We start from the raw sequence: 27,409 nt of genomic DNA, 5'->3' as shown, positions 1-27,409 counted from the left end.
TGGGGGGGATTTCTATGTTTTGACTTCCATCTAGTGGTGTTCTAGAGGTGATACACACTTTTATGCTACAGTTCTGAGTCGGTGATGATGCTCCCAAGACTTTTTCCTATGTTTTGTACAACTACGAGATTTTTAAAGCCAATATTATTTTTGCTTTAGCTTTCTACATATTTTGCTTTCATACATTTTTATTGTGGATGTTATTGTGGATGTTATGTGCTCCTGCTGTTTTTCAAGGTGACTTGAAAAGCAGTTCCACCTCTGAATGTTTCATAGCTGCTATCACCGACTATGAGAAGATATTTTTGCTAGTATACGATAAAGATTTCTATTCACACAGACAATTTAAATATTTCAGATTTAAATGTCAGACAGTCTTTTCCATGAGCAGTAAGAAGCAGAATATGATGAGCTCAGTTACATTCGACTACAGCCAGTGACAGAACACTTTGCTTTGAATCTACTGAGCCAGAAGCAGATTGTATAACAGCTTGTTATATTTTAAGAAAATCCTTCATCAATTGCAAATTTTCCTCTCATCAATAAAACTGATGTCCATCAGTCCATCAGTGCAATAATGTGCCAGTTCTGTATTTTATATATATTACAGTCCATCTGGAAAGTAATAATAGCATCTTAATCTGTTCCACATGAAACAGCCATATTCCAACATGGATAATATTAATTTTCATACATAATTTAACACACAACACCCCTTAATGACAAATGAAAAAAATGCTTAAAAGTCTTTGACACCCACAAGTATTTCTGAGTGTGACCTTACAGGCTTGGCACACCTTTTTGGGGGAAGTTTCTGTCATTCTTTTTTCTTCTTTGCAGCACCTCTGCAGCTCCATCATGTTGGTTGGGAGCGTTGGCGCACAGATATTTTCAGATCTCTCCAGAGATGTTTGGGTTCCGGTCTGGACTCTGGTTGGGCAACTAAAAGACCTGATGCTCCAGACATGATGCTTAGCATTCAGGCCAAAGAGTGCAATCTGTGTTTCATCAGACCGGAGAATTTTGTTTCTCATCTGATAAAAAGGAAGGGCTCCCATCTGATAGCACTTCAGGTACCTTTTGGCAAACTCCAGCTGAACTATCATGTGGCTTTTACTAAGCAATCACTTCCATCTGGTCACTGTATCATACAGGCCTGGGTAGAGTGCAGCAAAAATACTTGTCCTTCCGGAAAGTTTTCCTCTCTCCATAGAGCAACGCTGGATTTCTGTCAGTGGCCATTGGGTTGTTGGTGAACTCCCTGACTATTGCTGAGACTGGCCAGGCAGCCAACTCTTGGAAGAGTTCTGGTGGTTCCAAATGTCTTCCATTCATGGTTGATGGAGGCCACTGAGCTCACTGTGACCTTTAATGCTGCAGATATGTTTCTTTTTTCCCCCAATCTCTTCATCGATACCAGTTTCTGAGGTAAAGGCCATGAATACTTATATAAATCTTATATTTTCATTTTTTAGTTTCCATAGATTCACAAGAATTTCAACTCTTTTCACTCATTATGGGGTAGTATGTGTGGAATTTTAAGTAAAAATTAATTCAATTTATTCTGGAATAAGGCTGTAACAGGAAAAACACGTGGAACCTGTTCTGCAAATACTTTCCAGACACACTGCATAATCATGGCAATAATTAAAAAGTGATAATGTATAGTGTGGAAAATATTTTTGAAAAATACAAGCATTATCGAATGATGCCACTGCTAAAGCACTGTCATTCTCATAACTCTCAAAAACACAAAGCATATTGTCAAACTATATTAAAAAACCAAACAAACACACAAAAACAGCAATAGTGCAAATGATTACACGTATAAGCTGCTGAACCTTCCTCTCATTGCACTGCTAGATGATCACAACAGTGCTTCTTGGCACATGGAAGCAGACCTACACAACATGAAGAGGCACAAATGTATATCTACAGTAAAGCCTGAGCAGGAATTGAATTGGGCTGTACTAATGTAAAACCATAACAGACTGTGTTTGGTACAAAATGACTTATGTCAGCATCACAGTGCTCAAACACTCCAGTGTGGAAACAAAAGTACTGTTACATTTGGAAGATGAGGTATTTACAGACAGTTTATAGAATTTAAGGTAATACACATCTTCAGTCCAAAGGCAAAGTGAATAAATGTAAACACCAACCATTACACTAACATTTAAATCATTTGTGAACACCATTAAGCATCAACCTCCCAACTTTTTTTTAAAGCGAGTGACATAAATGTCAAAGTCCTCCCCTCTCCTCCAATTTCTGGAAAAGGGCCAGGCTGCGGAGACGAGACTGTCTTTCTCCGTTCTTCCACAGAATGAGCAGGTGGTCCGCCGAGCATGTAACCAAACCTTTCTCCGTGAAACTTACGAACATCTGAAATAAGTCCAAAAGACATTACTGCAGCCCTGGCATTACATAATTATAAGAAAGAACTTTAGTTTAAGCCTTATGTACCTGGACTGCTCCTGAGTGTCCAATCAGATCTCCAGTCAACTCTAGCATCCTAATGTTGGGAATGTCTATAACCTTCTTTGAAGGAGGCCCAGATTGTTTGTTTGAACGGCCAAAACTCCACATCCCAAAGAACCCTGTCGCGTGGACAGAAAATTACTGTTACAGGATACCCAAGGAAACTGTACTTGTTGCTGATGATATTGCTGTTAAAAATTTATTTTCTGTGTTTACGGGTAGAGATGACAGATGACAGGATAGGCTAAAAACAGCATTACCATGACTGTCAGAATAGTAACTAATAGGTCTGCTCTAAACGTCATAATAATGATGTGACAGGAACACTGACTTGTGCTAACCTGCTACACACCACTTTTATTTCATATACACAATACCACGTCTGGCCAACATTACAGCACTCCCACCTCCACACACACATTCCTCAGTCTTTAAAGTTTCCAGTCATAATTATTCATAAGTAAGTAATAGATCATGGGGAATCTAGTTTTAGCAGTGTGTGTGTGTGTGTGTGTGTGTGTGTGTGTGTGTGTGTGTGTGTGTGTGTGTGTGTGTGTGTGTGTGTCACCTGAAGAAGCTGGTTCAGCCGGCAAAGGCAAGTCTTGGATCTCCCACATCCTCACACTGCCATCTTCAGAGCAGGACATCAGCTCACTAAAACAGAGGCAGTGTCACACACATACACACACAGATTGTCTGCATAGCAACAGCTATTTGAATAATAGTCGCAGGCTGATTTACTGCTAGATAATTATATTGAAAACAAAACTATTAATTATTAAATTTGATTAAAAATGCACTGGTTCATGGCTGTCCAAAAAAATCTTTTATCAGTGAAAGATATGACTCCCTACATATTTATCATGTGGCCGTCTTGTCTTGTAGGCATAAATCTACTAATGTTTAGATAATAAACAGAAGCTTGATTCACAGTAGAGAAGGCACAGAAGCCAACAAAGCCTTAAGATTCAGTCTATGAGGGTTCAACATTACATAAACCAGGAATAATGAGGCTTCCCTTAGTGTTATGGATGAAAACAGCAGGAAGGCAGTATTGGCGCTACAGCTGAACTACATGAGGGTTGACTCAGTGAAAGAGAGAAAATATTTCAGCCGGGAGTTGATTTGAGCACCTGTAACTCCATTAAAGTGTCCTTTATCAAAACACCTGTTCAACAACTTCAGAGGAAAAGCAATTATTTCAGCTCCACCACAAGTTTGTTTCACACAGCAAGACAATATGTTAAGAACAAGATAAAACATCAGCTGACTGTATGACTGCTTGTTTAGTTTTCCATAATCTTTATATTTGGAAGATATCTTTTTAAACTGTCTACAAGCCCAGTCTTTCATACCTGCAGCTTTCAGAGATTTACTCCACCGCATTTATTTCAAAGTTGTAGTTACTACTTATTTTGCACATTTAGATCCTTTATACAATAAGACTTATTGAATTGGTTGGTGCCCTGTATAAAACCATGGACAAAAAACAAGAAGTAAAATCAGCAAACTTTGGTAAGATAAAAGTAACTTTTGACTGGTACTGTACATGCTCTTAAGAATTAAGTAAAATATGTCCTGACCTATGAACCTGACTGAGACTGTTTTTAATTTTGCGGCTAACTCAGACTTTAATAACATTACAGTGCTGACCTGCTTCTCTGAATTAATTTGGCTAACAGTCACTGCTCATGAACATGTTACTCTAACATGAACATGTTACTATAGAGTCAGTCTCACTCCCTCTTGAAAGTTGAGTAAATTGTACTAAGCTTTCACTGATCCTTTGTGTCTAACGTTTCCCCACAAGTAATCTAATCACGTTGCCGTCATAGCAATCACCAGACTCTCATCCTTCAGTTGGACAAACTCCAACTCAACCATCTTGATCTGCAGTTGTTCGGTTATGAAGATGAGCTGTGAGTTGGAGGGTCACCCCAACCACAACCAACAGCAGGTATAACTTAGACACTATGATTCTTACAACTGTAGTGTCTATGGTCAGCATGTAGGAAGTACCACATAAAGATTTTTCATTTTTTACATTTGACCTCATTTCATATCTGCCTTTCTTTCAAGTTGAAAGAAACTCCATCATGCTACCCTTATCTGATTTTTACTACACTACAAACCGCTCAAGTACTTTTCAAAAGAACAAAGAAAAACCAAATGAATACATACAAAATACAAAAGTATTCCTTTAAAAGTTAATACTAACCAGAGAGTGAGCTCTGAGGGTTTCTTTTTTATGAATGTATTCAAGTAAGCATAGATCACCGTGGAGTGCATGTGCAAACTGCCCAAGCTACAGCTATTGATTTTTAGGTGGGTTGTTTAGTTTTCCTTTCAGAAAGTATTTTGCCCGTGTGTGTTCTAGAGGGTAAAAAAAAGAAGTCTTAGAAAAGGTGTAAGATCTTACCAGTCAGACAGCAGCATGGTGTGTAACACATTAGAGTCGTGGGCAACCTTTCTGTAGGCCACCACGCTTCTGGTCTGAACACTGTAGACGTAGAGACCGCTGCCCACAGCAGCAAGGATGAGCTACAAAACACACAAACAGAAAGTTCTCATTTTAAATGACAATAAAACAACAGAGTATTCCCAGTATACAAGCCCATCCTGCCCTTTCCTGTCCTCACATTTCCATTGGTGGTCAGGTGCTGAATGGACATCTCGCTGGGTTTAGGAGCCCCCATTCGTATTTCAGTCTGATTGTAGTCTTGAGACTCCTCCCAGAGAATGTGTTCATAGGCCAGGATGTTCCACTCAGTCGCATTCCATAAGATCAACTCACCCATATGGGACCCGCTGGCGAAGAGCCCGTCTGAAGAACACAAGAGGAAAAGGCATGAGTCCAGGGCTACAAACACAGTGAGAATAAAGTGTTGACATAGCTTCTAAATGTATCAAACCTGGTGACCAGGTGATGGCGGCTGTGGCTGCAAACAGTCCTAGAGACTCTACAGGAAAAGAGCTTACCGATTTAAATACTCTGTAAAAATGAGTTCACGGTCTCAGCTCCTCATTTTGGGCCATCTCGGATAAAAAGTGAAGTCTATTTTGTAAATCTTGGACTATGTTTCACCAAGGAGGATTATCTGTGGCCACTAATTAGCTAACGGCTGGTGATTGGAAAGTCGACAGCCAGTGAGAAAGCAGTTTAACAGTGAGACACGCACATCTTTGTCAGACCCGTTTTAGTTTTTTTAGTTTTTAAATCAAGATAACAAAGGGTGAAAACGCTAATCTCAAGCCTTTGAAACAGATCTTCAGTAGCTACATCCACCTTTTACACGGTCTGTGGGTTCAAAATGCAGTCTCTTTGCAGCTTAAAAATCAAACAGACACACCGAGTTTCAGACTGACCATTGACGTTGATAAGAGCTCGGATCTGATCCTGGTGGTCGGAGAGGCAGCGGATCTCAGCCACTGACAGAGAGGAATCAGCAGAAACTGTCAAGCTGTAGATCACTGCAAAGACAAAGGAATATTTTGTTTCAAATAACGCACTTTTAATCTACTGATCTGTTCATCCGCACCATATTTTGTGCTCTTACTTATTTTTTTATCCATGGCAGCTGCTATGTAGTTCTTCGGCAGTTCAATCAAAGCAGTGATTCCTTCGACACGTCAAAACACAAAAACATTGATCAGCGTCAGCGGCCAGCACGGTTGGTGTAACAGTAAAAATGTGGTTGTGCGACGGACATTTTTTTCTCACCAGTATCACTGTGGTTGGGTCGCTGACACTGCAGCTGAAAGTCTCTATTCCACACGCATAGTTCTTCCCCACCAGAGAGCCACACACACAGTCGCTCGAGCACCAGCAAACACTGAGACAGACACACAGCTGGATCAGGATGTGAAATATCATTTTAGATTTTTTTTTTTAATTGTTTTAGATTTTTAATTTCTATATACACCAAAATAATTTGGTGGAAAATTCATCCTTAAGAAAGGCACTAAGGAAAAAAATGCCAACATCAAGAGATGATGAGCAGATCCTGACGTTTCTAATGAAGAAAAGGAAGAAACTGAGATTCTGGATTCATCCAATTCTCACAAGAAGGCAGCGACAGAGACAATTGGATGGTTTGATCCAGCAATTGAAGCTGTATCATGAGTACATTTGTACAACACTGTTGAAGATGTCAGTGGGGCAGTTTGGTATTATTTTACTATTTGTATATCCAGGATTGGAGCGCATTTTAAAACTGTGTATACACAGTTTTCCATTTTCACTTCCAAAAATAAATAGCTGATAATACAGATGCAAGATGTGTGTGTGTGTTTTTAGGGATTTCAAAGGTGTTTTTTGCTACCTTTACAGAAGAATGAAGATCTGAAATGGTCTGGACCCTGTTGCCTGTATCAGGGTCCCACAGCTGACATGCAGGATTAAGGAGAATCAAGCCTGAATCCCAAAGTCATGAATTACTCATGAAACACTTGCTGTACATTTGTGTGCATTGTTTCAGGATACACTGAGGCTTCGGTCTGAAGAGGCAGTGATAAGCGAGGTGTTCAGTGTGACTTCATTTTTGCAGGTGATGGTGGTTATGGCTGTTATCTGCTGAGAATGGCCTCTCAGCTCCTGCAGCCTCTCCCCAGTCTAGCAATCGGACAAGCAAAAATAAAAGCAATTAGCAATTAGTCCCACTGTGCTGTGTGCAATTTCGCAAGACGCAGAAAGAAAGAAAAAAAACTGGCAGCATATTACCTCAACATTCCACACCAAAACAAGGCCATCATCCCCTGCTGAGGCACATCTGGGTAACATGAGAAGAAAGGTAAGAGTTATTTCTTGAATTTAGACTCCTGTGTCACACTGGCCCCTCAGCTGAGAATTGTAGGACTGGCAGGACTCTGCTTTAGCAGGTCGACTAGTCAATTGCAGATACAACCTATTCATACAAGGAATCATTTCCTGCAGCTTCATCTCCACCGAGAAATGTTAAAAAAAAAATACATCTGTCCTGGGGCTTATCGCGTTACTTGCTTTCTGACCCTGAACCATCCAAACTGCCTGTTCCCAAAACCAACAGACAGGATGAGCGGATAAAACAGAGACAAAATGAGAAGAGAGGAAGTGTTGAGGATACATTTTCAGACTTCAAAAGCAATCTGGAGAGAATTTTCTGGCCTTTGCCCCCAACTGTGGACCTGTGAGCAGAGAGGACGAGACCCAAAGGAGGAGGTGATTACTGGAGGAGACCAGGCGTAAAGCAACCCCCCCTCCACCCTGACATACACACACACTTAGGTCGGGTATAAATCCCAATCTTACACTTATGCAGGTCCACTCTGCCATCCCAGTGTGTAGCATGCTTCCACAATACAGCGCAAACGAGGAGAGCAGGTGCAAACCTTTATATGTGTGTGTGTGTGTGTGTGTGTGTGTGTGTGTGTGTGTGTGTGTGTGTGTGTACGGACAGTATTAAAAGGCTTTGGTTATACTGTACCATGCACACACCATCACATAGTGGTGATGATTGGGCTCCTGTCATGCTCTGTAAGTTTGTTGTAGGTGAGGATCTCCTGTCAATCATAGTGGGATGGAGGCCAGCCAAGGGTAGAGAGGAGAGAGGTTATAGAGGGAAAGAGAGATAAGAGAGGGCAGGAGAGGCGAGAGGGAGGGTTGGGGAAGGGGAGAGGGGGCCGTTTGCGGTCGGCTTACCTGAAGTCATCAATCTGCACCAGAAATCGAACAATGTCAAAATGTCCTTTCAGCACCTGCAGCTCAGTGAAGCAGTTTTTGGGCTGTTCCTCTCCAATGCACAGCACAGGGCTTTTCTGCAGACACAAGAGGGAAAGCAGTGAGACAAACAGGCCGCGGTGCTGTACACCCAGCCCTGAGGCTGAGAGTAGATAGGGAAGACAAGAGTACGGGAAGAAAGAAGTGGAAAGCAAACTTGTACTTCTAAGCAAATATATTTTTAAGGGATACAAATTGGCATTTATATTTTTATTCACTTTTGTTTTTGTTACTTTACCCATCTTACAAAAAAAGAATAGCCATCGCTGCATTCTGATTTTATATCAAAAACATGACAAATATACCAGCTGTTCAATTGTTACTTTTTCTGTAGAGTGAGTTGTTTTGCTTCTCATACTTAAATCCCAACTGGCAATATGTTGGAGTTTTTTGTCATATGTACAATAAGATGGGTGGAGGGTTTCATTACTTCCCTGATATTGTTACTACTCATGAACGTGCTTAACATTTAGTGCCTGTTACAGGTTTCTTATGGAAGCACTTTGCATTGTTATCCTGAAATACCTTTTTGACACAGCTGATAAGGCCTATGTTTTATAGGCTAAACTGTTTTGGAATAGCTAGCGATATACATATTATATAGGTAATTCATGTTCTACTTCATAATGTAAGTGGGCTTCTCAGCAACCATCATACATTTCAGTCTATGTCCTGTCCACAAAGTATAAGCATGGTCTGACACCACCATGTTAAAATACTACATCTCTGATATTGGCCTTACTTTGAGAATAAAGCCAGCATAAAATATTTTGAGCATTGAGTTTAGTAACAAGGAAATTATCTGTCTTTTATCAAACTGAAAATAACAAAAAAACACTTTATCACTTTATTATTATTATTATTATTATTATTAACTGCTTTTTTAACGGATTGTTAAAGTAAATACAGAATAAATCATTGACATGGCAGCAGTTCAGTGCATTCATTAGCAGGTGGACTTGGTAAAAACAACCTGCTGAAGTTCGAACTCAGCATGCGAAGGATGAAGAAAAGTGATTTAAGTGAGTGAACGTGGAGTGCCGGACATGCTGGTCTGACTATTTCAGAAACTGCTGATCTACTGGGATTTTCCTGCACAGCCATCTTTAGGGTTTACAGAGAAATGTCCAATGAGAAAATTTCTAGTGAACAGCAGTGAAAAAGTCAGAGATCAAAGGAGAACAGCCAGACTGCTTTGACCTAAAATGGGGATAAAAGCAAATCCAACAACCATTTATTACAGCCAAGGCGTGTAGAAGAGCACCTCTGAAGACACAACACACCAAACCTTGAAGCAGATATGAAATGTTGCCCAGTCTGATAAGTCTCCATTTCTGCTTTAAAATTTGGATCGTAAAGTCAGAATTTGGGAGTTAAAAAACAAAACAAAACTTGAAAGCATGGAATAGTTCTGTCTGGTGGTGATAAAATGGTCTGGGGATAGTCAAAAGAGCCTGGATGACCTGGATGACTATGAACCTTCACAGAGATGTGGTGTCGGGGATAGTTTTTTGGCACACTTTGGGTTCCTCAGTATCAAGTGATCAACAGTTAAACATCAAATCCTATCAGAGTATTGTTGCTGACCATGTCCATCTTTTCATGGCCCCAGTGAACACATCTTCCGATGATTGCTTCCATCAGAACACAACATGTTACAAAGCTCAGATCACATTAAGATGGTCTCTTTTACATGACAATGAGCTCCTGTGCTCATATGGTCTCCAGTCACCAAATCCCAGTCTACCATGGGATTGGGATGTGAAGGAATGGAAGATGGCAGCAACTGTGTGTGACCACTACAAAGGTAAAAGGGTGTCCAACCCAGTACTAGCAATGTGTAACTAGCAAAGTGACCGGTGAGTGTTTACGCCTGTATTTAGTGGATATTTATATCACATACTGAGACAGGCTTCCTGAACATGGAGGTACAATCTGCTTTGGAATACATGAGTCTTTGGAGGAGTTTGGAGGAGAGGAGCGTTTATGGGACAAATTACAGCATATTTCCATAAGTTACACAGGTAGACTCATAAAATCATCACATACATTTCCAAACAAGGTATGCTGCAAACACGAGCTCCCAGGCTCAGCTTACCTCCGCTGAGCTCTGAGCTTCCCGACCACCGAGAATCCACCGGAGCATGACGTCAGCCGGTCAAACACAGTAAAGCCAGTTTTTACAAACGCTTCTCTGAACACGAACCCAAAACTCAAAGCACAACAAAGCAGCTAGCTAACGTTACAAGCTTCTCTATCTGAAAAGTCCCCAGCGTCACACAGAAACAGCCTCTCGCCGTTTTCACTGTGAGGAAGCTTCGGCGGGTAACGCTTCGGTTTGTTGGACAGATAATTTAATTTCGCCAGAACTGAGAGAGTCACGTTAATACTGCAGTTTTCAGCTACATGTTTCAAAAGGTTTTCAGTCACGACCACAACAAACCATTCATGTGACTCGCACTACGGAAGCTTTGCATGGACACGATTCACTGAAGTCGAATGATAATTGGGAAGTAAATATATTTAGACCGCTGCGCATTTTAATGATTTCATGGACTTTTGCGACACTTGGAAAACTGAACCCAGCATCCACTCAGGCAGTGTTTGTATTCGTTTGTGTGTTTTGCTTAAAATAATCTGCCCATGCCTATTTAAAACTAATAAATCTGCACTCCGAAATTGCTTTACTTTTCAGCATAATGTTACATTAAAGCTTGAAATGTATTAATAATAATAATAAAAATACTGAATTAACAATTGGGCGATATAAATAAATAACGACATAAATGCAATTAATGATAAAATAATAAGCTACACACGTTGAACGGATAGATCTTGATAGAAATAGCAGTGGACCTGTAGAAACCAAAAACAACTTAATCCGGAGGGGTTGTTTTGTTGTTGTTTTTGTTTTGTTTTTTACTTTGAGATTCTCATTTATGAATTTCCGTCTCGAACAGGGACTGACAGAAATCTGGTCTTGAGCAAGGTCAGTCTTTGGAACAACCTCAATGAATCCTGTTACAAAGGTAACACATGTTGAATTTCAGTCAAAAGTGAAATCACTTTTTTATGTTGGTCACACCAAACCTGGGTCTCAGTGCACTTTTAAGCTCAGTAGCGATATAAGCAGATTTAGTTAAATATAACCAATAAAACCCAGGTTGCCTTTTTGGTACATAGGCGAGTCAGATGCAAGGCCTGCAAATCCACAGCAAAAATTACTTGCTGTTGAGAAAATGAGGGAAACAGTCTAATCTGGGAAAGCTGGATGTATTTTTTTTTTAATATTTTAAACAGTTATTACTCAAAAATGAAGCTTTTTATGCTCCACTTTAAGAAATATTCTGCAGATATACATGAAAACAGCCTAGTACTATCAAATTATTTACATTCATCAGTCTGCACAATGAAGCTCAAACATTCAAGATTGCTAAAACACATTTTGGAATCAGGTCAGATCTTTAAATGAGCGTCATTCCTCTTCGTACAACTAGATGGCAGTGTGTAACAATAACACAAGATCAGAAGAAGTCTCAAAACTCTACTAGTGAGGAAAATCCTTTTTTTATCAGTTGTTTCCTTTTGTATAAAAAAATTATGATGTAATTCTTTTTTTTTATATACAGATGGGTCAGTTCAGCATTTTCTGCCCACAGTTTCCTCTCTTCCTCTTGTTTATTTTTTTTTCCTTCATCGACTTCTGCAATAATGCTGACCTTCTCTTCAACCAAACCTTCTTCCTCAGCTTTACAATCTCTTTCTTTGAGTGTATTCCCTGTTAACACACACATACACACACACACACACACACGCGCGCGCACCCCTAGCTGAGTCTGCTCCTGCTTCCCCAATTGAGACGACACGCAGTGTAGGGCCTGTGACCTTCATGGTGGCTCAGATCTGTGGCTGGCACTGATTTCTGATTTAGTGTCGATCCGCTGCGCTTGTCAGGGGCTGCGAGGTGCTTTCCATGCGGTAATAGAAAAGCTCAAGGGCAGCTAGAGAAAGGAGGAGGGTTAGGGCAAGGGATCGGTTGAGGTGGAGTGAATGGGTTTTAGATGTGAGAATGTTTGTTTTACTACAGTATCTGTTAGATATCTGAATGGATGGGTCAAAAATTTAGATTGCAGAGCACTGTTTTGAATCAATATATAATTATTAGAAAAGTTGTGACTCGTGATCCTGTTACTGAGAGTCTACTGTTACTGAATAAATTGTGCTAGATGAAAAGTCAGAGAATGAGAAAAATCAGAAGAACATGTGGCCATGATGGTAGCACTTGTTAGTGTTTCAGGATTGAATGAATTGGATCAAGTGGCAGATATTATTATGTAAACAATGTAGACAATCCAAGATTTTTGAAAAATACAGGAAATAAGGTTGATAGAGAGAACAGAAGTTAAAGAACAGATTCAGGTGCGCAGTGGGAAGAAATGTGGAAAAGAGGGTTTGTTGAGTGCAGTAGCCGAGGAGGACGAGGTGTCAAATATGACCAATGGTAGAAATCATCTAAGATGTGAAAGCCCTGATGTGATTGTCACTGAAGCACTAAAGACCAACAGATTCAGGGTGAGAAAGAAAAGAAGTCTGTGTGCTCCCTCTTTCTCCACCATAGTGCCTGATTTCACCCCCTATCTCCAGCCTGTAAGGAAAACAAATGGTTATGATGATGGAAAAGAAATTAAGTAGTAATTTAACAAAGGGCCAACAACAGTATTCAATAACACACTCCCTCCCTTGCTGTTCAGAGGGGTCTTGTAGAGAGATAGGCTCATTCCTGACCAACACACTTCACTGTCCCTCTTCATCAGGCGTTCACTGTGTTCTGCTTTATCTACTGAGGGCCTGCTCCACTTAGACCTGAACACACAGGGCAGCACCTTTATAAGTTCGCAGCTAATGATAATAATAATAATATTCTTTTATTTGTAGGGCAAAACATAATTACAGAGTTCTTTGCAGAGCCAAATAGAAAATCACACGTAAAATTGAAAAAATAAATAAATCAATAAATCAATAAATAAAATGTAACATAAACCTATTTTGTAAATTTCTTTATAAAGCTACTTTAATTAATATATTCTGCTTCTCTGAATTGTTTGGGGACACTCAGCTTTATGTACATTCATTGCATAAAAATCTTTGAAATTGTTTATTTGTTTCGTCTTTTCTTTTTGGGGATGCTGAGGATGCTCCATTTTAATGTGATAGTAGTCACTTGTCCGAAAGAAAGGTAACCAAGGTAACATTTAGCATTATTTCACTCTAAATGGGAGTATAATGACCTAAATACCACCAAAAATAAATAAATGACTGAGACTGTAAACTCATCGAAAGATTTTTACTACCATCATAAATTAAGAAAGAAGAGTATGGTGAAAGGTTTGGTAATTTTCTTACAGACCTATGTACAGAGTTCCCTTTGAAACCAGAAGATTCACCCTTTACTGGCTATTAGAAGATAAGCATGTTTAAGGCACTTCCCATTTTGATTTACTTTACAGACCTTTGAGTCTACTTCCTTCTTATATGCAACAGACACACTTGGTAAAGTCGTGGATGGAGATCAGAGCATTGTCAAATATTTTGCCACAATGTGCAGTGAACATGCAATTTTGTTGCCTTTGAAATGGTTGTTTTGAAGTCAGGCATCAGGTAGCCAACCATTGCAGTCAGTTGCTAGTTTCAGGCTGACTTTGGTGACGGTGATATAACACTATAGCAATTTGGAGACAGGTTGTGCAATTGTCTTGTGATCAAAAATGGTCACCCAGTCGTTGATGTTGATGCATACCTCTGAATGCTCAATTGGTCTTTGGAATTATTTTGGAATTATTATGAATTTTACTTCAGGATGATCCCAGAGTACCCTTCCTTTCTTGTAGATGCAGTGGATCTGCAAGTAGCAATTTAGGCCTTTGTGTAAGATGTGTTCAGGCTCATAGCAAGAAAGTTAGCAAAATAGCTCTAGCTAACAAGTTTAGGTTTATTAAATAAGCTAATCACAGTCAAACCTTAGAAACACATAATTATTTGTAACTGTTAACATTTCTCCATATTACAAGTAACCTTTGGAGCTGTTTGAGACGTCTGTGTCTATTTGTGTTGCTGCTGTCATGATTAAAAACCCACAGAAGTGACTGTCAGCAGCATCTTGAGCTTTCTCTTGACATCAAAATTGTCTTTTCTTCGTTATCCTGTGCTGATCCTTTAAATTCGTAGGTTCCTCCTGCGCCTAATTTAAACAGAAACAGGATGTGCACTTGACTTTAATCTACATTGCAGGTAATGGTGGTCTGGGGCTGACCAGGACGGAGGAATGCATTTAAGCATCTGTCATTGTGATTTGTCACATGAGCATGACTCTAATTGCTGTGTTTCAGTCATCATGGGTTAATTATCAGCCTTGACCTGCAGTATTACATACGTACAGATTACACATGAGGGTGGAAAGATTATTTTTACACAGCACCAAAACTTGGGAGATATTACACCAATACAATATAAAGCTGCCAGTTCTCCTTTATTCTGTATTATCTTCCTCTCTGCCTAACTGATCATCACTGTCTCAGTCCCTCCTCCTCCCCCCTCCCTCATTTGGTGACCCTCTAATGTTCTGTTCATTTTCTCTTATGAATAGATAATGGACAAAAATCAAATCTCTTCATTTGCATGTAATACAATTAAGACCTTTTCAAACAAAGACAAATGGAGGGAGCAGCGAGATGTCAGTCAGCCTCGTCAGCGAGTGAGCAAAGACAGCATCAGCAAACCTCCCCATTTTAACGAAAATTAATAAAACCTTCAAATGGAATTTTCTTGCCACCATCTGGAATAACGATCACCGAGACACTACGAGACTCTGCCTGTCAAATAACATTAAAGCTCCCATGAATTTGGATTCATAGCATGGATCTGAAGCCACCAATGTATCCGTACCCCTTAAAACTAAGAGGATAAGATTTTTGGGACGTGTGGCCTGAACTGACTTTAGACATAAATTTCTTTTTTCTCTGTAGCTTGTTTTATGAGATATATTGCATTATAATTTTAATATAATTTTTACACTGCTATTTAAGTATTGGTCAATTGGTTTTAATAGTGTCAGCTTGATATCTATATTAGACTATAACTAAGCAATGTAAACTTCAAAGAGCACTTATTATGCTCATGTTAAATAAAGTCTGATTTGATATGATCGCATTGATAGATACATTCATATTTGGGTGAAAGGCTGGAGCCTTTCATAATTCTATTAAAAATGCCCCCAAAAGACACCAGCACTGCAAGCATGGTGAACAGGTCAACCTCAGTGGATGCAATTAGTCGAGGAGAGATCAATACAAGGGAGAAGAAGAGAGTCAGTGTCGCTCAGTCACAATATAGTAAAAACTGCTTGTTTCTGGATGATTTCATAAATCACCTGGCGCAAAGTAACCAGTCTACAGACAGCAGCAATGGGAATCAGACTGATTGCAATCACTCTCAAAGATATTGGCGAAGGTTTGCAAATAATTGCTGTCTAATAAATAAATATAGACAGATTCCTTAAACAGTCAGTCTGCACTGATGAATGCAACACATCTGTGACAGGTCTCTTTGCATCAGAGGACTTGACCCCATTCAGTAGCAAACCAATGGCAGACTGATAGCAGACTAATTTCATCTTATTGTCAGTAAGATTGCTGGCATAAAGAGGGAGGAGCTGAACCTGCTTTTTTCAGTCAGGCCAATAATTTTTCTGACCTCATTAGCATCTGTGTGTATTATGGATACACCTCTCATACATACTGTTTAACTTAGATTAACTTAGTGTAGATAGCATGAAAAAAGAACTTTTGTGCACATCTGAAGTTTAATATTTGTACCTTATTTTATTTTTCTACTTGAAGTTATTCTGTGTTTCATGACTAGGCCGAGTGGCTTTGACAAAGATTCCAAGAAGTATTAAAAACAGAGACATTAAACCTATTTATTAAGCTTTATTGGTACTGATAGGCCAATTTCTAGCTTCAGAGGTTAGCACTTTCCCTCTGTTTTCATTGTTGTCAGTGGACAAGTTTGTATGAGTATTGTATTGATCCGCTAATCATCATATCAGAATTACTGAAATGTCAGTCTACTGCTGTTGTTTTGTAAACATAATTACAAACGTGTGAATATTTGTGTGTTACCATTCTGATTTCTAATTGCTCTTTAGTATTTGTGCATAATGTCCCTCTGACATCCTTCTTGTGCACATCATAAACATATGTGCAGAAAGAAAATAACCACACGTGCATACCTGAAAATGCATGCAAACACACACATTTAAACTGTTAAACTCTCTCTCACACACACACACACAAACACACACACACACACACACACACACACACACACACACACACACAAGAAAATTAATGAGCTCTCATTCATAATCCAGGATAGAGAGAGCCATATTCACCCTTGGATGGTTTATTGACTGATTTCATTTATTTGTGTGGAATAAATAGGAGGTAAACATTGGCTCGCGCTCGCATTTTCTGCGACACCCTCGCTGCACAGCATTCTGGGAGAAATGATCCCACCAACAGCAGGGTCACTGATTGGCTACCGCGTCAGTGTGTGACAAATTACCCAATGAGAAACAGGTTACCCATTTCCACAAACTAATTAACCTGGCTGATAGTGAAACAAATTATTACATTTATGTAATATTATTTCACATCTGTTGCTAGACTGCAAAAATCTTTATCCCGAGGGGCTCACGAATGAAAGCCAAAGTCTATGACATGGAATTACATCAAAATAAAAAGATTCACAATAATTTATAGAACAGTACCTGCTGGCTAATTAAGTAGTAGTATTCTACAAATAGAAGAAGTAAGTCAGAACATTTCTGTGAAAATTGATACACAATAAAGCAAGTAGAGGTTTAGTCATTGATGATTATACAATCAAACACACACACGGGTCAATCATCCCAGCAGGCCTCACTGTATTGTGATATCCTTTAGATGATAACCTGCTATGTTCTGTGTTATATTTCTAGGTGATGAGAGTTTGTTTCACGGGGGTGACATAAGTATTCAGTTGTCTAAAGGAGAATGGTATAAAACTGGATACATTAATTACAGCATGCTGTCTAAAGTTAGCCTGTGATTAACAGTAATTGGATGTAATATAGCTAACACTTTTTCTTCATGTAGGTGAATGAACTTTCTGTATGATTATAAAAGTATAGGAACACTTGAATCCAGACTTGTGTAAAATAAAATAAAAGTGTTAAAGAATACATTTAGCATAACACATCCGGAAGACTGGCAGGGCCATTTTCCATAAATCCTAGATCCATGTACAAACAGTCCTCTGTATGTTTTTTTAAATTATTATTATATTTTTTTCCAAAATCTTGGCTTTCAGGGAAGTTCTGACTGACATACACAGAAATCTGTTCACATAATCATTTTGCCTTTCTCCAGAATATGGGTTAGGGACTTGCCAATATGATGTCGGGGAAGAGGAATTACTTAGCTTGGATTTCACAATAGAGAAAATATTGTATTGTTTTCAATATAATATAAATGTATCTCTAACACAGTAATGAAAAAAAAAGTGTAAGAGCAGCTTGCACTTCAGACATGAGTGCATCCATACTCCTCGTTTAAAGGTGAATGGATACCTTGGAAATCTCTGTTGCCAAAATGCTGACCAAAATGCTTGTCTAATCTAAAAGTACAGTTGTATCAGATACTCGCTGGCAGGCACTCACATTTGAGATATCTACTGTTACTGCTCTAGTTTTTTATAATCATGGGAACTCTAAATGTAATTGATTAATTCTCTCATTAGAGTGCTTAAAGGGCCTTTTCCACTGCACTTTCCACTCACTTTGTTTGGAGATTTGCAGCTTCATCAGCAAACATTGCGTCACTAGGCTCCCTTGATTAAAACCTGAACTGCAACTCAAAGGTCCGCCTTTAATGTCTATGTTCCATTTGAAGATTACATTTCAGAAGTGGAATAGAGGTGTGATGGTTAGGACTCTCGCCTCACTCTGGGAATGTCCTGGATTCAAATCTGCCTGCTGGTTGGGGCTCTCTGTTTGGAGATTTCATGTTCTCGCTGTAACTGCGTGGGCTCAGTCTGAGGACATTAGCTTCCTCCTACATCTAGCAACATGGTGAAGAAGTGGTGATTCTGAGTTGGCCATAGGTGTGAATGGGAGTGTGGATGGTTATCTGTCTCTCTGTGTTAGCCCTGTAAAAATTTGTGACCTGTCCAGTGGTTCTACCTCATCACAGGTAGATTCAAACCGCCTACAAATCTGAACTGAGTGAGCACAAGATGGATGGATGGTTTACAAAGGAACTATATTAATAAAAGGCTTTAACATAAAATTAATAAAAAGGCTTTCCCTAAACTTGACTGTTACACAAACAGGTGCTGCACAGGAGAAGCTCTAAAGCCAACCAAGAAACATTGACTTCAATTGCCAACTGTGGGCAAAATGACTTTTATTTTATTTAAATTTTTTCTGACCATAGCCTTTTCTTGCAGAGGCAGTGCATTATTTACTGATTATAAATAAACTTAAACATGATGTGTTATTCCTAACAACGTAAAGTAAAATGATGCACTTGCTGTGTGGAGCACAAACACTCCAACACACATTTTGTGCTGCACCTCAGTGGCAGCTTCGTGTCCCGTTTCCACACTGGAATACAATCAGAGAAACTAAACACTGGAACATATAAATATCTGTATATATGTAGTTTAAGGGATTTCAAAGGCCATTACTAACTGATGCTTTAAATTAAGCTAGCGCTTTGTTTTGTTTTCAAAATTCCTGAACTTATCACTGTGTATTTGCTTCCTGATAGAAAATTTAAGACAACAAAAAACCAGCTGCCTTAGATCAGGCCTAAAAAGTAGAATTCGGTAATGAATTAATACAACACTGTGAAGTGCACTGAAATGTGTACGGCATAGACTCCATACAAAAAGCAGGATCTCACAGCTGGTTGCACAAATGCTGCATTCAAGTTCAGCCTGTTTCTCACTGTTTTATTCTTTTATTACAGAAAGCAGACCTTTTAGATAGTGCCATCAGGTCTGTTGTCACATTTAGGTCACTGGAGCAAGTTGGAAAGAGTCCGTGAGATTTATAAACCTTGTCTAATTGATGTTCCAGGTGAGATAAATGATGGGTATTACTTTATAAAGCCTGTTTTATAAGTATTATCAATTTACCTAATAAATATAATTGAATTTAGTCTGTAATTTAATTCTGTCTGCTTACAACTAAATCTATAATTTAGCTGGAAACAGACAGAAGTGCTTATTAGTGTATTAAAGCACTCACATTTGGAGGCTGGCATAGAAGCAGAATGAGAGATTAGTCAATAAAATGCAGTCATATAAAAATATGTGAAAATGTTATATTGATGATAAATACTGTACACCAATAAAAGTGTCTTTATTATTCATAATGTATCATAAACATTTTATTAAATGCTTACATGTTGCTTGTAAATGCCATTCTGTGATGCAGCCATAACGTTTGGGGCTTTGGAGGTCATTATTTGTGCTATTTGTATAACAAAAATAACAAAATGAAGAAACACACCTTTGACTCTAATTTGTCAGTTTGGTCTTTACTGAGATTGAGTTTGACACGCTTGATCTCTCCTAAATTACTAATGTGGATTCTGGATTTTGAGCATTCAGTGTGGAAGTGCTCATATAGATATATATCTATATATATATCTATGTGTGTGTATATATATATATATATATATATATATATAGATAGATAGATAGATAGATAGATAGATAGATAGATAGATAGATAGATAGATAGATAGATAGATAGATAGATAGATAGATAGATAGATAGATAGATAGATAGATAGATAGATAGATGTAAGGCAAAGAAGTTAACAGCATCACAAATAACGCAAACTTACTTTTTTGTAGAATAATTATTTGCTACTTAAGCCTAACTTCAATGTTCATTGCTGCCTCTTTTTTTTTTTTTTACTTAAATAAGTTTATACCAGATAGAGAATTTGATACAGTTAACGCTAAACAAAAATTTCAGATTCATCACTACAATCATTTAAAATCTAAATACCTTTTGGACTGAGCTTGTAAAGAAACGAGGGTTAATTCGTGTTGTGGCATAATTGAAAATGGTTTTTATTTGATCATTTACACTGAATTGATATAAACATGTCCATGAAACAAAACGGTTCAAACATTTAAGAAAGTCATAGCTGAGAATAAGCACAGACATAATTTTGGAAACATAAGTTATCACAAACTGACCAAATGGGAACAAGAGTGCTTCCGCTACACAAAACATCCTATATAACAGATTATAGTTAAGTCACTTTCAATGTCTTAATTCAGAGTATTTCCCCCCTTTTTATTTTTGCTTTGGACAGCACATGCAGTCAAGTCTTTAATTTATTTATTTTTTTACCCCCGTTCCTGTCAAATCAGTCTCCCTCCTGGTGAATCGTCCATGTTTTCCTTCTTTTAAATCTCCAGGTGTGTGGCTTTTGCGTGGCCAGTGTGCATCCCTTTGGTCTTATAGAGTTGCATGCTGTGCAGCAGGAGGGGGGGAAAGGGGGAGATTGAATCTGTGATCTAGTTTTTGTAGTTAAAAGTATCCACAGAATTTGTCTTCAAAAACCTTCAGTCACCGAGCAAATATAACCGAGTGCCCCGCGGCAATCATGGCCAGGGCTGGATGTGCCCAATAAATAAATAAATAAGTGAATAAATACCGAACTCACGCATCGGTTCGTTTAAATAGAGAAATAAATAGCTGATCGAGGCTACATGCGAAATAATAAATTATAGCCTAAAACAGAACCAGTCCTATGGTTAATAAAGGCCAAAGGGCCCAATGAATAATGTCAGTTCTCCCCCTCTTTCTCGTGAACTGGGTAGAAGAAGAAGAAAAAATGTTATCTGAACAAATATCCCGGGTGTATTTGTCCCACTGTGCCTCTTTGGGTGGACTGGGTGGGTAAGAACAAAATGCACAAGATCTCTGTAGTTGGTGAAAGAAAAGCTCGTTGCGCTGACTGTCGTCACTAGGTGAAGCTCATGGATACTGTGTGCTCCAGCGCTTTGCGGCGCAGAGAGGCGATGCTTGTCCCTCTCCAGACGTCACTGTCCGGGGAGCTACACAGCTGAGGCGACCCGGTCACGTTCGTCGGGCCAGATAGAGACGCGGGGACCATTCCGGGGAAAGTGGGCTGGTAGAGGTGCGACTGCAGCCCGGAGCCGTTCGACGACATGTTGGATAGACCCATGGAGTTGGGCGGTGGTCCGGCTCCAAGGCTGCACTGAGACAGGGACTGCGCCATGGCCTGCTGGCGGCCCAGAGCGGGCGGGAGCTGCAGCTGAGACACGCCAGGCATACCTGCCGTGGCCCAGCGGGTGTCGTTGGCGTGGAAGGAGCAGAGGCTGTCGCCCATAGCCGCTGCTGCCGCAGCTGCGGATGGGAACTGAGGCAAACCGTGGTGCGTCGGCAGCAGAGTCCCCGGAGCCCGGAACACGTTGGTGGTCTTCTTGCGCTTCTTCCACTTAGCCCGTCGGTTCTGGAACCAGACCTGCAGACAAAGACGGGAGGAGTCAGGGGGAGCTGAGTCAGTGACTTTAGTGACAGGTCACGTTACCAACGCTGGGAGCACCAATAATAATAATATATATATATATATATATTTTTTTTAAAAAAGGTCATGATATCAATGTGTGATCATGGAAATGCACCAGCAATAAATCACAGCAGAAATACACAGATTTATGAATTTTGGTTAAATTCTCAAATAACAGCTGTTTGCAGTAATGAGTGAACATTCACATTAATGTTGAAATGACACTAAAGAGTACCAGGTTTTATTTTTATATTATTTTAATTATTCATTGCCGTTGACATCGTGGTGCCGATTTTTATTTTTATTATTTTTTTTTTAAGAAAGAGAGAGAGAGACCTATTTATTTTTTTAAGGTTCAACCAGATTTTTATGTTAAATATTTTCTACTTTAAAGTTATTTTGTGGGCTATTTATTATTATTATTATTATTATTATTATTATTATTATTATTATTATTATTATTATTATTATTATTATTATTATTTGTAGCAGTAGTAGTAGCAGTCGTCGTATAGTTTGAGCCACATTTTTTCAGATTCCTGTGCTACATCCGGCCTGGGATAAAAAAGGCAATGTTATTGCTGCTGTAGAGCGGTGGTTTGCTCTGTTAGTCCCGGAGTCCCCGTGCTTCTGTGGGTCTGGCTGTAAGCGGGCGTCTATGATTAATGTGAAGATTTGGTTGAGAAAGTGGGGCGCAGTAATAAGAACGGGACAATCGCACTCTCTTTCCCCGGAGTAACCCAGCCGTGAAATCCGGCCTGAAATGCATTACACTTCAAAGGAAAGAAAACGCAATTTCTCATCCCCCCTTAAAAAACAGAAATAAAAATGAGACAGGGTGCATCTTCAGCGCGTCCGGCATTAAGACGCAGACAGCGGTGACAGGCCCATCGCTAAATCGAATCTGGATCTTGCTTCTTATTTTCAGCGCTGTCATAATAGCAGATGAGCGTCATTTCGCTAATTTTGATTTTATGTAAATGGCGGAGGGACTGAATGGACTCTTGCAATAATAGTAATGATTATTATGGGGTATTATTTCACATGCGAGCGATCCAAGCGCAATTTCCGTTCTCATCCAATAAGGCGCAAGAGTGAGCCACTGAAGTGGCAGCATTACAGCGAGAATGAAATGCAGTCTGATGAAGTTGTAGACTGACCATCACTGTTAGTTCAGGACTGTTAAAAGGTTGATACGAGGCGATTAATCGAGTATAATAAAGCTGCCGTCAGCATTTGGTTCCCTGTAGATGGATTACATGTGGCAGACACTGGAATTTGGGCCATTTTAATAAGTAAACATTAAAATAAAGCAACCTCGGTTTTTAAAAGAAAAGTGATATTTTATAAAGTTTGAATAAAATCAAATCAAATACTACAAACAACCCAATTAATGCACCTTTTTTTATAACGAAAGAATGGCATGTTAGTATCAAGCTTTTTTAATAACACCTGCACTCGTTATGTTCAATGCGAAGATAAACCGCAGTGTGTGTTTAACATTAAAAATAATTAAACTATAAAAACCTAATAATATTAATAATAGGCGGATGCCATAAAACGTCGTTTATTTTATTTTATTTTTTACAGTGACTACAATTCTGTGAAATACTAAAACTTGTTTTTTGCATTCCTTCTTAGGCAATATTTTTGATATGTCAACCAAGCAATAAGCTTGATTATTTGCACAAATTGATATAACACATTCCTCTAGCTTAGAATTTGGTTTTTGTGAGGAAAAAATAAAAGAGTAAATTAAACAAAAGAATCTAAAATCTTAACCCTGACTGCTTTTTTTGTTTTTTGTTTTTTGTTTTTGTTTTGCATCCTAATAAAGTGTTTCGGTAAGCTTCCTCTAAAGAGCCGTTGTAGCGTCTGCAGAGTAACTTAATTGTGTTATGTTGCAGTAACTATTGAGCTCCAAATGAAAGCATTTGGGCTTTTTTTTTAATAGTTCAATATTTAATCACTTTAATGTGCAGGTATTATTTTTGTTGCATTCTCGGTACTCCGGGAGATTTTATTTTTAACGCCTGTATGTTTCAAATCTGGGCTTTCAAAAGTTCATTTTCTTCATTTTCATTTCTTATCAACATCACACTCCCAGCCGCCTCCCACCTGCACTCTGGACTCCGTCAGGCCGATCCTCAGAGCCAGTTCCTCCCGCATGAAGATGTCAGGGTAGTGTGTTTTGGCGAAGCTCCTCTCCAGCTCGTTGAGCTGCGCCGGCGTGAAGCGGGTCCGGTGTCGCTTCTGTTTCTGGGGCTGCTGCCCTCCAGACTGGTTGGGGTTGTTGTTGCTGTTGTTGTTCTGCTGCTGTTGCTGCTGTTGTTTGTCCTGCTCTTTGCTGTTCACCTGCACCGGGTTGGATCCCCCGCCGCTGGTGATATCGTCACCCGGGAGCATCGTAGTCCCTTCCACGCCGTCCGGGCCCGGGCCGAGCTCCCCGGAGTGTCCCGGGTCAGGTCCCCCACCGCCGAGCCTGCATTTCAAAGCCTCCCTGTGGCCCAGGAGCTCCGCGGCATCCTTCATCCCTGCACAGACAACCGCAGCAGGTGAGAGCTGCACATTAAACACTTGGTCTATACAGGAAGGAAAAGGAACACGTTAGGCAAATGCAGTGACATATTCAAGTGCACACAACAAGCATGCCTTACATGCGAAAAGGCGAATTTAGGAGCCGCTGAAGCATTGTTTAGGCTGCAGTAGAGGATGAAGCAGTTGTTGTGCATGCTTTAAACGCCTCAACACAAATACAGACATTTAAAAAAAGAAAAAAAAAAAAAGAACAGAAACAGCCACTGCAGCTATTTTCAAGAGACAGCATGCACATTGCAATCTGCTCCTTAAATACTCTTCATTCAATTTGATCACACTGGTATCTTGGAAAATTGTTAAATCAAATTACGCAGTAATATAATAATAATAATTACTTTTCCAATGAATTAAGCGAGTTTAGCTCACTTCAGCCCCATTAAGATCACATAAGAAGCAAATTGACCATTTCTGAGCTTGATTTAAGATTAGAAGTTCCTCCAGCTTACAGTAGAGTTGAAGACCGGAGTTTGGTGATGTTAACTCACCGAGGCGAGCATCCAGGAGGTCGGCATGAGATAGCATTGCGCACCGCTCCAGGGCGAAATGCTATTCCCAAAAAAAAAAAAAGGAAACGAAAAAAAGAAAAAAATCTCTATGACTTTAACCTATTTAAGAAAAATATATAGCCTAAATGAAAGCAAATTCGGTTTGTGGTTAAAAGGGAGGTTCGTTGCATTATAATGTAGTTTAGCGAAATGGGGAGGCGCTTAACAACGGAATGAACCCATGAGCTTCTCCAAACGAGGACCAATCAGAGTTGAAGCCTGAGGTATGTCAGCTTTAGCCCGAGACCCGAGCACCCACTCCACCTGCTCCTCCTCCTCCTTCTCCATCCTCTCCATCCACAAGTTCATTCCTCCTCATTCCTGTAATTGGCTTTGATTTCTCCCCCCAAATTACATCCAATAAAATAACCTGATTTAATATCTGAGCGAAAGCTTCGACCCGCTCAAGAAATGTTGGATCACCACAATATTTGTTTAATTGCGCACGCTGCTCTGCGTGTGCTTTTACAGCAAGCCACTCGGACAAGAATTATTATTACTCGTATTAGGAAGAACCACATAAAGAGATACCACATGACAGCTACGAGTCTGCATCTTTTAATACTGCTTGTTCTTGTTCATTTTTTTTTCTTTTTAGTCAGCTTGACGATATCATCCACCTATTTACGACATTAAATACCTCTTGGAGGTCAGACTTTTTTTTCTTTTTTTTTATTTCCCGTTACTGGAATCAACTAACTTTATTTGTGACCAGGCTAATGTTCAAGGCCAGCAGGTTTATATAAGATTCGTCATATCTGAGCACTTTGAAATAAAAGCAGTATAAAGTGGATGTGATCTCCTGTATAGTTCCAACTGTCAGGCAGGGAGGGACTCGGTCTAAATGATGTGTGAGCAAATTAATTCAGCGAACAGTAAAGTGAGGATGCTCGCCTTTGATAAAGGGACACAGTCAGCCTAATATACCCGAAAGTCTGACACCTGAACAGATAGTCTGACAACACGGGCAACCACGTAATCATGTTTCCAACACTTTCAGGTGGGGATGGGGGGAGGCATCAGTTGTTTTTTTAAAAATCATCTGTCTAAATTATGTTGAAGAAACAAGAAAAAGCTTTTAAAAATTAACTGAAAACTCTCTTTGTCAGTAAACCACCATTAGACTCAATTAGCACGCCTGCTTTTTTATTTTTATTTTGCTAGCCTACACACACATGCACACAACAGTCTGCTACATTATATATTTAAAAAGAAAAAAAACTTAAGACAGATGTCGGAACGTTTTGAGAGAACCGGTTTATTTATTGTGTGCTGGGGGAAAAAAATAGAGACACAAAGGAGGCGTCCGAGCGTGAACCCGGGGCTCGATTGGGTCTCTTTTCTTCGTCCGTCCGGGCTTCAGTTGCCTCCGCGCAGCTTTTATTTGCATGCAATCTGGTGGCACAAGTGACACACTGGGAGGGATGGGTGGATGGACGGACGGAGAGGAGTCGTGCTCGGGGGTCTGTTTGGGATGTGGAGGAGATTTTTTAACAAAGGGGGGAGGGGGGGGACTTGGAGATATTTCTCGTCTCTATTTTTTTCTCTCCAAGGCTCCATTTGAAAGCCGGACTTGAGGTAGCTGTGAAGATTTTTTTTAAGCCGGAGCTAACCGTTTTAAATCCAAATTTTACAAACCAAAAAGGGTCTATGTCATTACTGATCGCATTAATACTCGAATGCAGAAGTGAAATATATTCTTCCTCTGGCATCGTGTTTGAGGAAGTTTTCCTGACGCCCCCAAAGCTGTGAGGATCATTTCAAATCCTCACAATCCCCGATGATGGATCGTGCGCTTCGTTTTACGACTTGTCCAGAGCTGCACGCTTTTATAGCTGTACAAACACGAGCGAATGACTCCTCTCGTTGCGGCAGGTCGACACAACGTGAGAGGTGATGATGACATGTCAAGCAGCGTGAGATATTTGTGCTGAATGTGGGCCTGAGATACAAAACGAAAAGGGGAAAAAAAACGAATCCTAAAAATTTTATGCACAAACATAAAGGAGAGGAGATAGTTATTTTATGGATGCAAAGTTTATTTTAATGTATTTATTATTAAATATCAGTGCTGGGAATATTGGCCCCCATGTTTATTTAACTGGTTTAATTGTTTTAGATTGTATATAATGATTTAGCCATTACCGAGAATATGAAATCAAAAATATTTCATGTTTTCAGTGCAATGGAGACTCAGACATACATCTTTAATTCCTTCTTAATATTATTACTGTTAGTGTTTACTTTTATATAACAGTGTATTTCATTAAATGCAACCTTTCACCTTACAGCGTGAATAGATTTTATGTGTGTGTGTTGCTGCTGTTGGCTAATTAGGGTAAGCAAATGACCTAGGCACAGCTATTACTGCG

The 27,409-nt window shown here is 39.4% G+C and overlaps 2 protein-coding genes across 6 annotated transcripts; both read right to left on the bottom strand.

Moving 5' to 3' along the window:
• Nucleotides 1–344: 344 nt before the first annotated feature.
• wdr41 (WD repeat domain 41) lies at nt 345–10,713 on the bottom strand. Its single transcript, XM_004566863.3, has 13 exons — nt 10,335–10,713; nt 8,159–8,274; nt 7,202–7,250; nt 6,965–7,093; nt 6,804–6,866; nt 6,203–6,314; nt 6,039–6,101; nt 5,848–5,952; nt 5,121–5,305; nt 4,901–5,022; nt 3,050–3,135; nt 2,467–2,600; nt 345–2,385 (listed from the first exon to the last, which is right to left on the bottom strand). The coding sequence occupies exons 1-13, from the start codon at nt 10,380–10,382 to the stop codon at nt 2,245–2,247; spliced, it is 1,353 nt and encodes a 450-aa protein (XP_004566920.3). The 5' UTR covers nt 10,383–10,713; the 3' UTR covers nt 345–2,244.
• A 9,627-nt stretch (nt 10,714–20,340) lies between these two features.
• otpa (orthopedia homeobox a) lies at nt 20,341–25,758 on the bottom strand. 5 transcript variants are annotated; one of them, XM_076886738.1, is made up of 3 exons: nt 24,939–25,758; nt 24,013–24,476; nt 20,341–21,849 (listed from the first exon to the last, which is right to left on the bottom strand). In XM_076886738.1, the coding sequence occupies exons 1-3, from the start codon at nt 25,012–25,014 to the stop codon at nt 21,328–21,330; spliced, it is 1,062 nt and encodes a 353-aa protein (XP_076742853.1). In that variant the 5' UTR covers nt 25,015–25,758; the 3' UTR covers nt 20,341–21,327. The 5 variants fall into 5 exon arrangements, with proteins under 5 accessions (XP_076742853.1, XP_004566917.3, XP_004566916.3 ...); XM_004566860.3 differs by having other exon boundaries at nt 20,342–21,849; nt 24,013–24,428; nt 24,939–25,757; XM_004566859.3 differs by having other exon boundaries at nt 20,342–21,849; nt 24,978–25,757.
• Between the last annotated feature and the right edge of the window lie 1,651 nt (nt 25,759–27,409).

The sequence above is a fragment of the Maylandia zebra genome, linkage group LG7 (genome assembly GCF_041146795.1).
Source record: "Maylandia zebra isolate NMK-2024a linkage group LG7, Mzebra_GT3a, whole genome shotgun sequence".
In the NCBI taxonomy this organism is placed as follows: domain Eukaryota; kingdom Metazoa; phylum Chordata; class Actinopteri; order Cichliformes; family Cichlidae; genus Maylandia; species Maylandia zebra.
This window is presented reverse-complemented; position numbering and strand designations above follow the sequence as displayed.

What these genes read in the sequence shown, in the direction of transcription:
- otpa (XM_076886738.1), bottom strand. Translation starts at nt 25,014, where the DNA reads ATGCTATCTCATGCCGACCTCCTGGATGCTCGCCTCGGTGAGTTAACA. An exon ending in CTCCGGTCTTCAACTCTACT is followed by an intron (nt 24,477 to 24,938) that starts GTAAGCTGGAGG and finishes CTTCCTGTATAG; the next exon opens with ACCAAGTGTTTAATGTGCAG. An exon ending in TGACGGAGTCCAGAGTGCAG is followed by an intron (nt 21,850 to 24,012) that starts GTGGGAGGCGGC and finishes CTTTGTCTGCAG; the next exon opens with GTCTGGTTCCAGAACCGACG.
- wdr41 (XM_004566863.3), bottom strand. Translation starts at nt 10,382, where the DNA reads ATGCTCCGGTGGATTCTCGGTGGTCGGGAAGCTCAGAGCTCAGCGGAG. An exon ending in AAGCTCAGAGCTCAGCGGAG is followed by an intron (nt 8,275 to 10,334) that starts GTAAGCTGAGCC and finishes TTGTGTCTGCAG; the next exon opens with AAAAGCCCTGTGCTGTGCAT. An exon ending in GTGCAGATTGATGACTTCAG is followed by an intron (nt 7,251 to 8,158) that starts GTAAGCCGACCG and finishes CATGTTACCCAG; the next exon opens with ATGTGCCTCAGCAGGGGATG.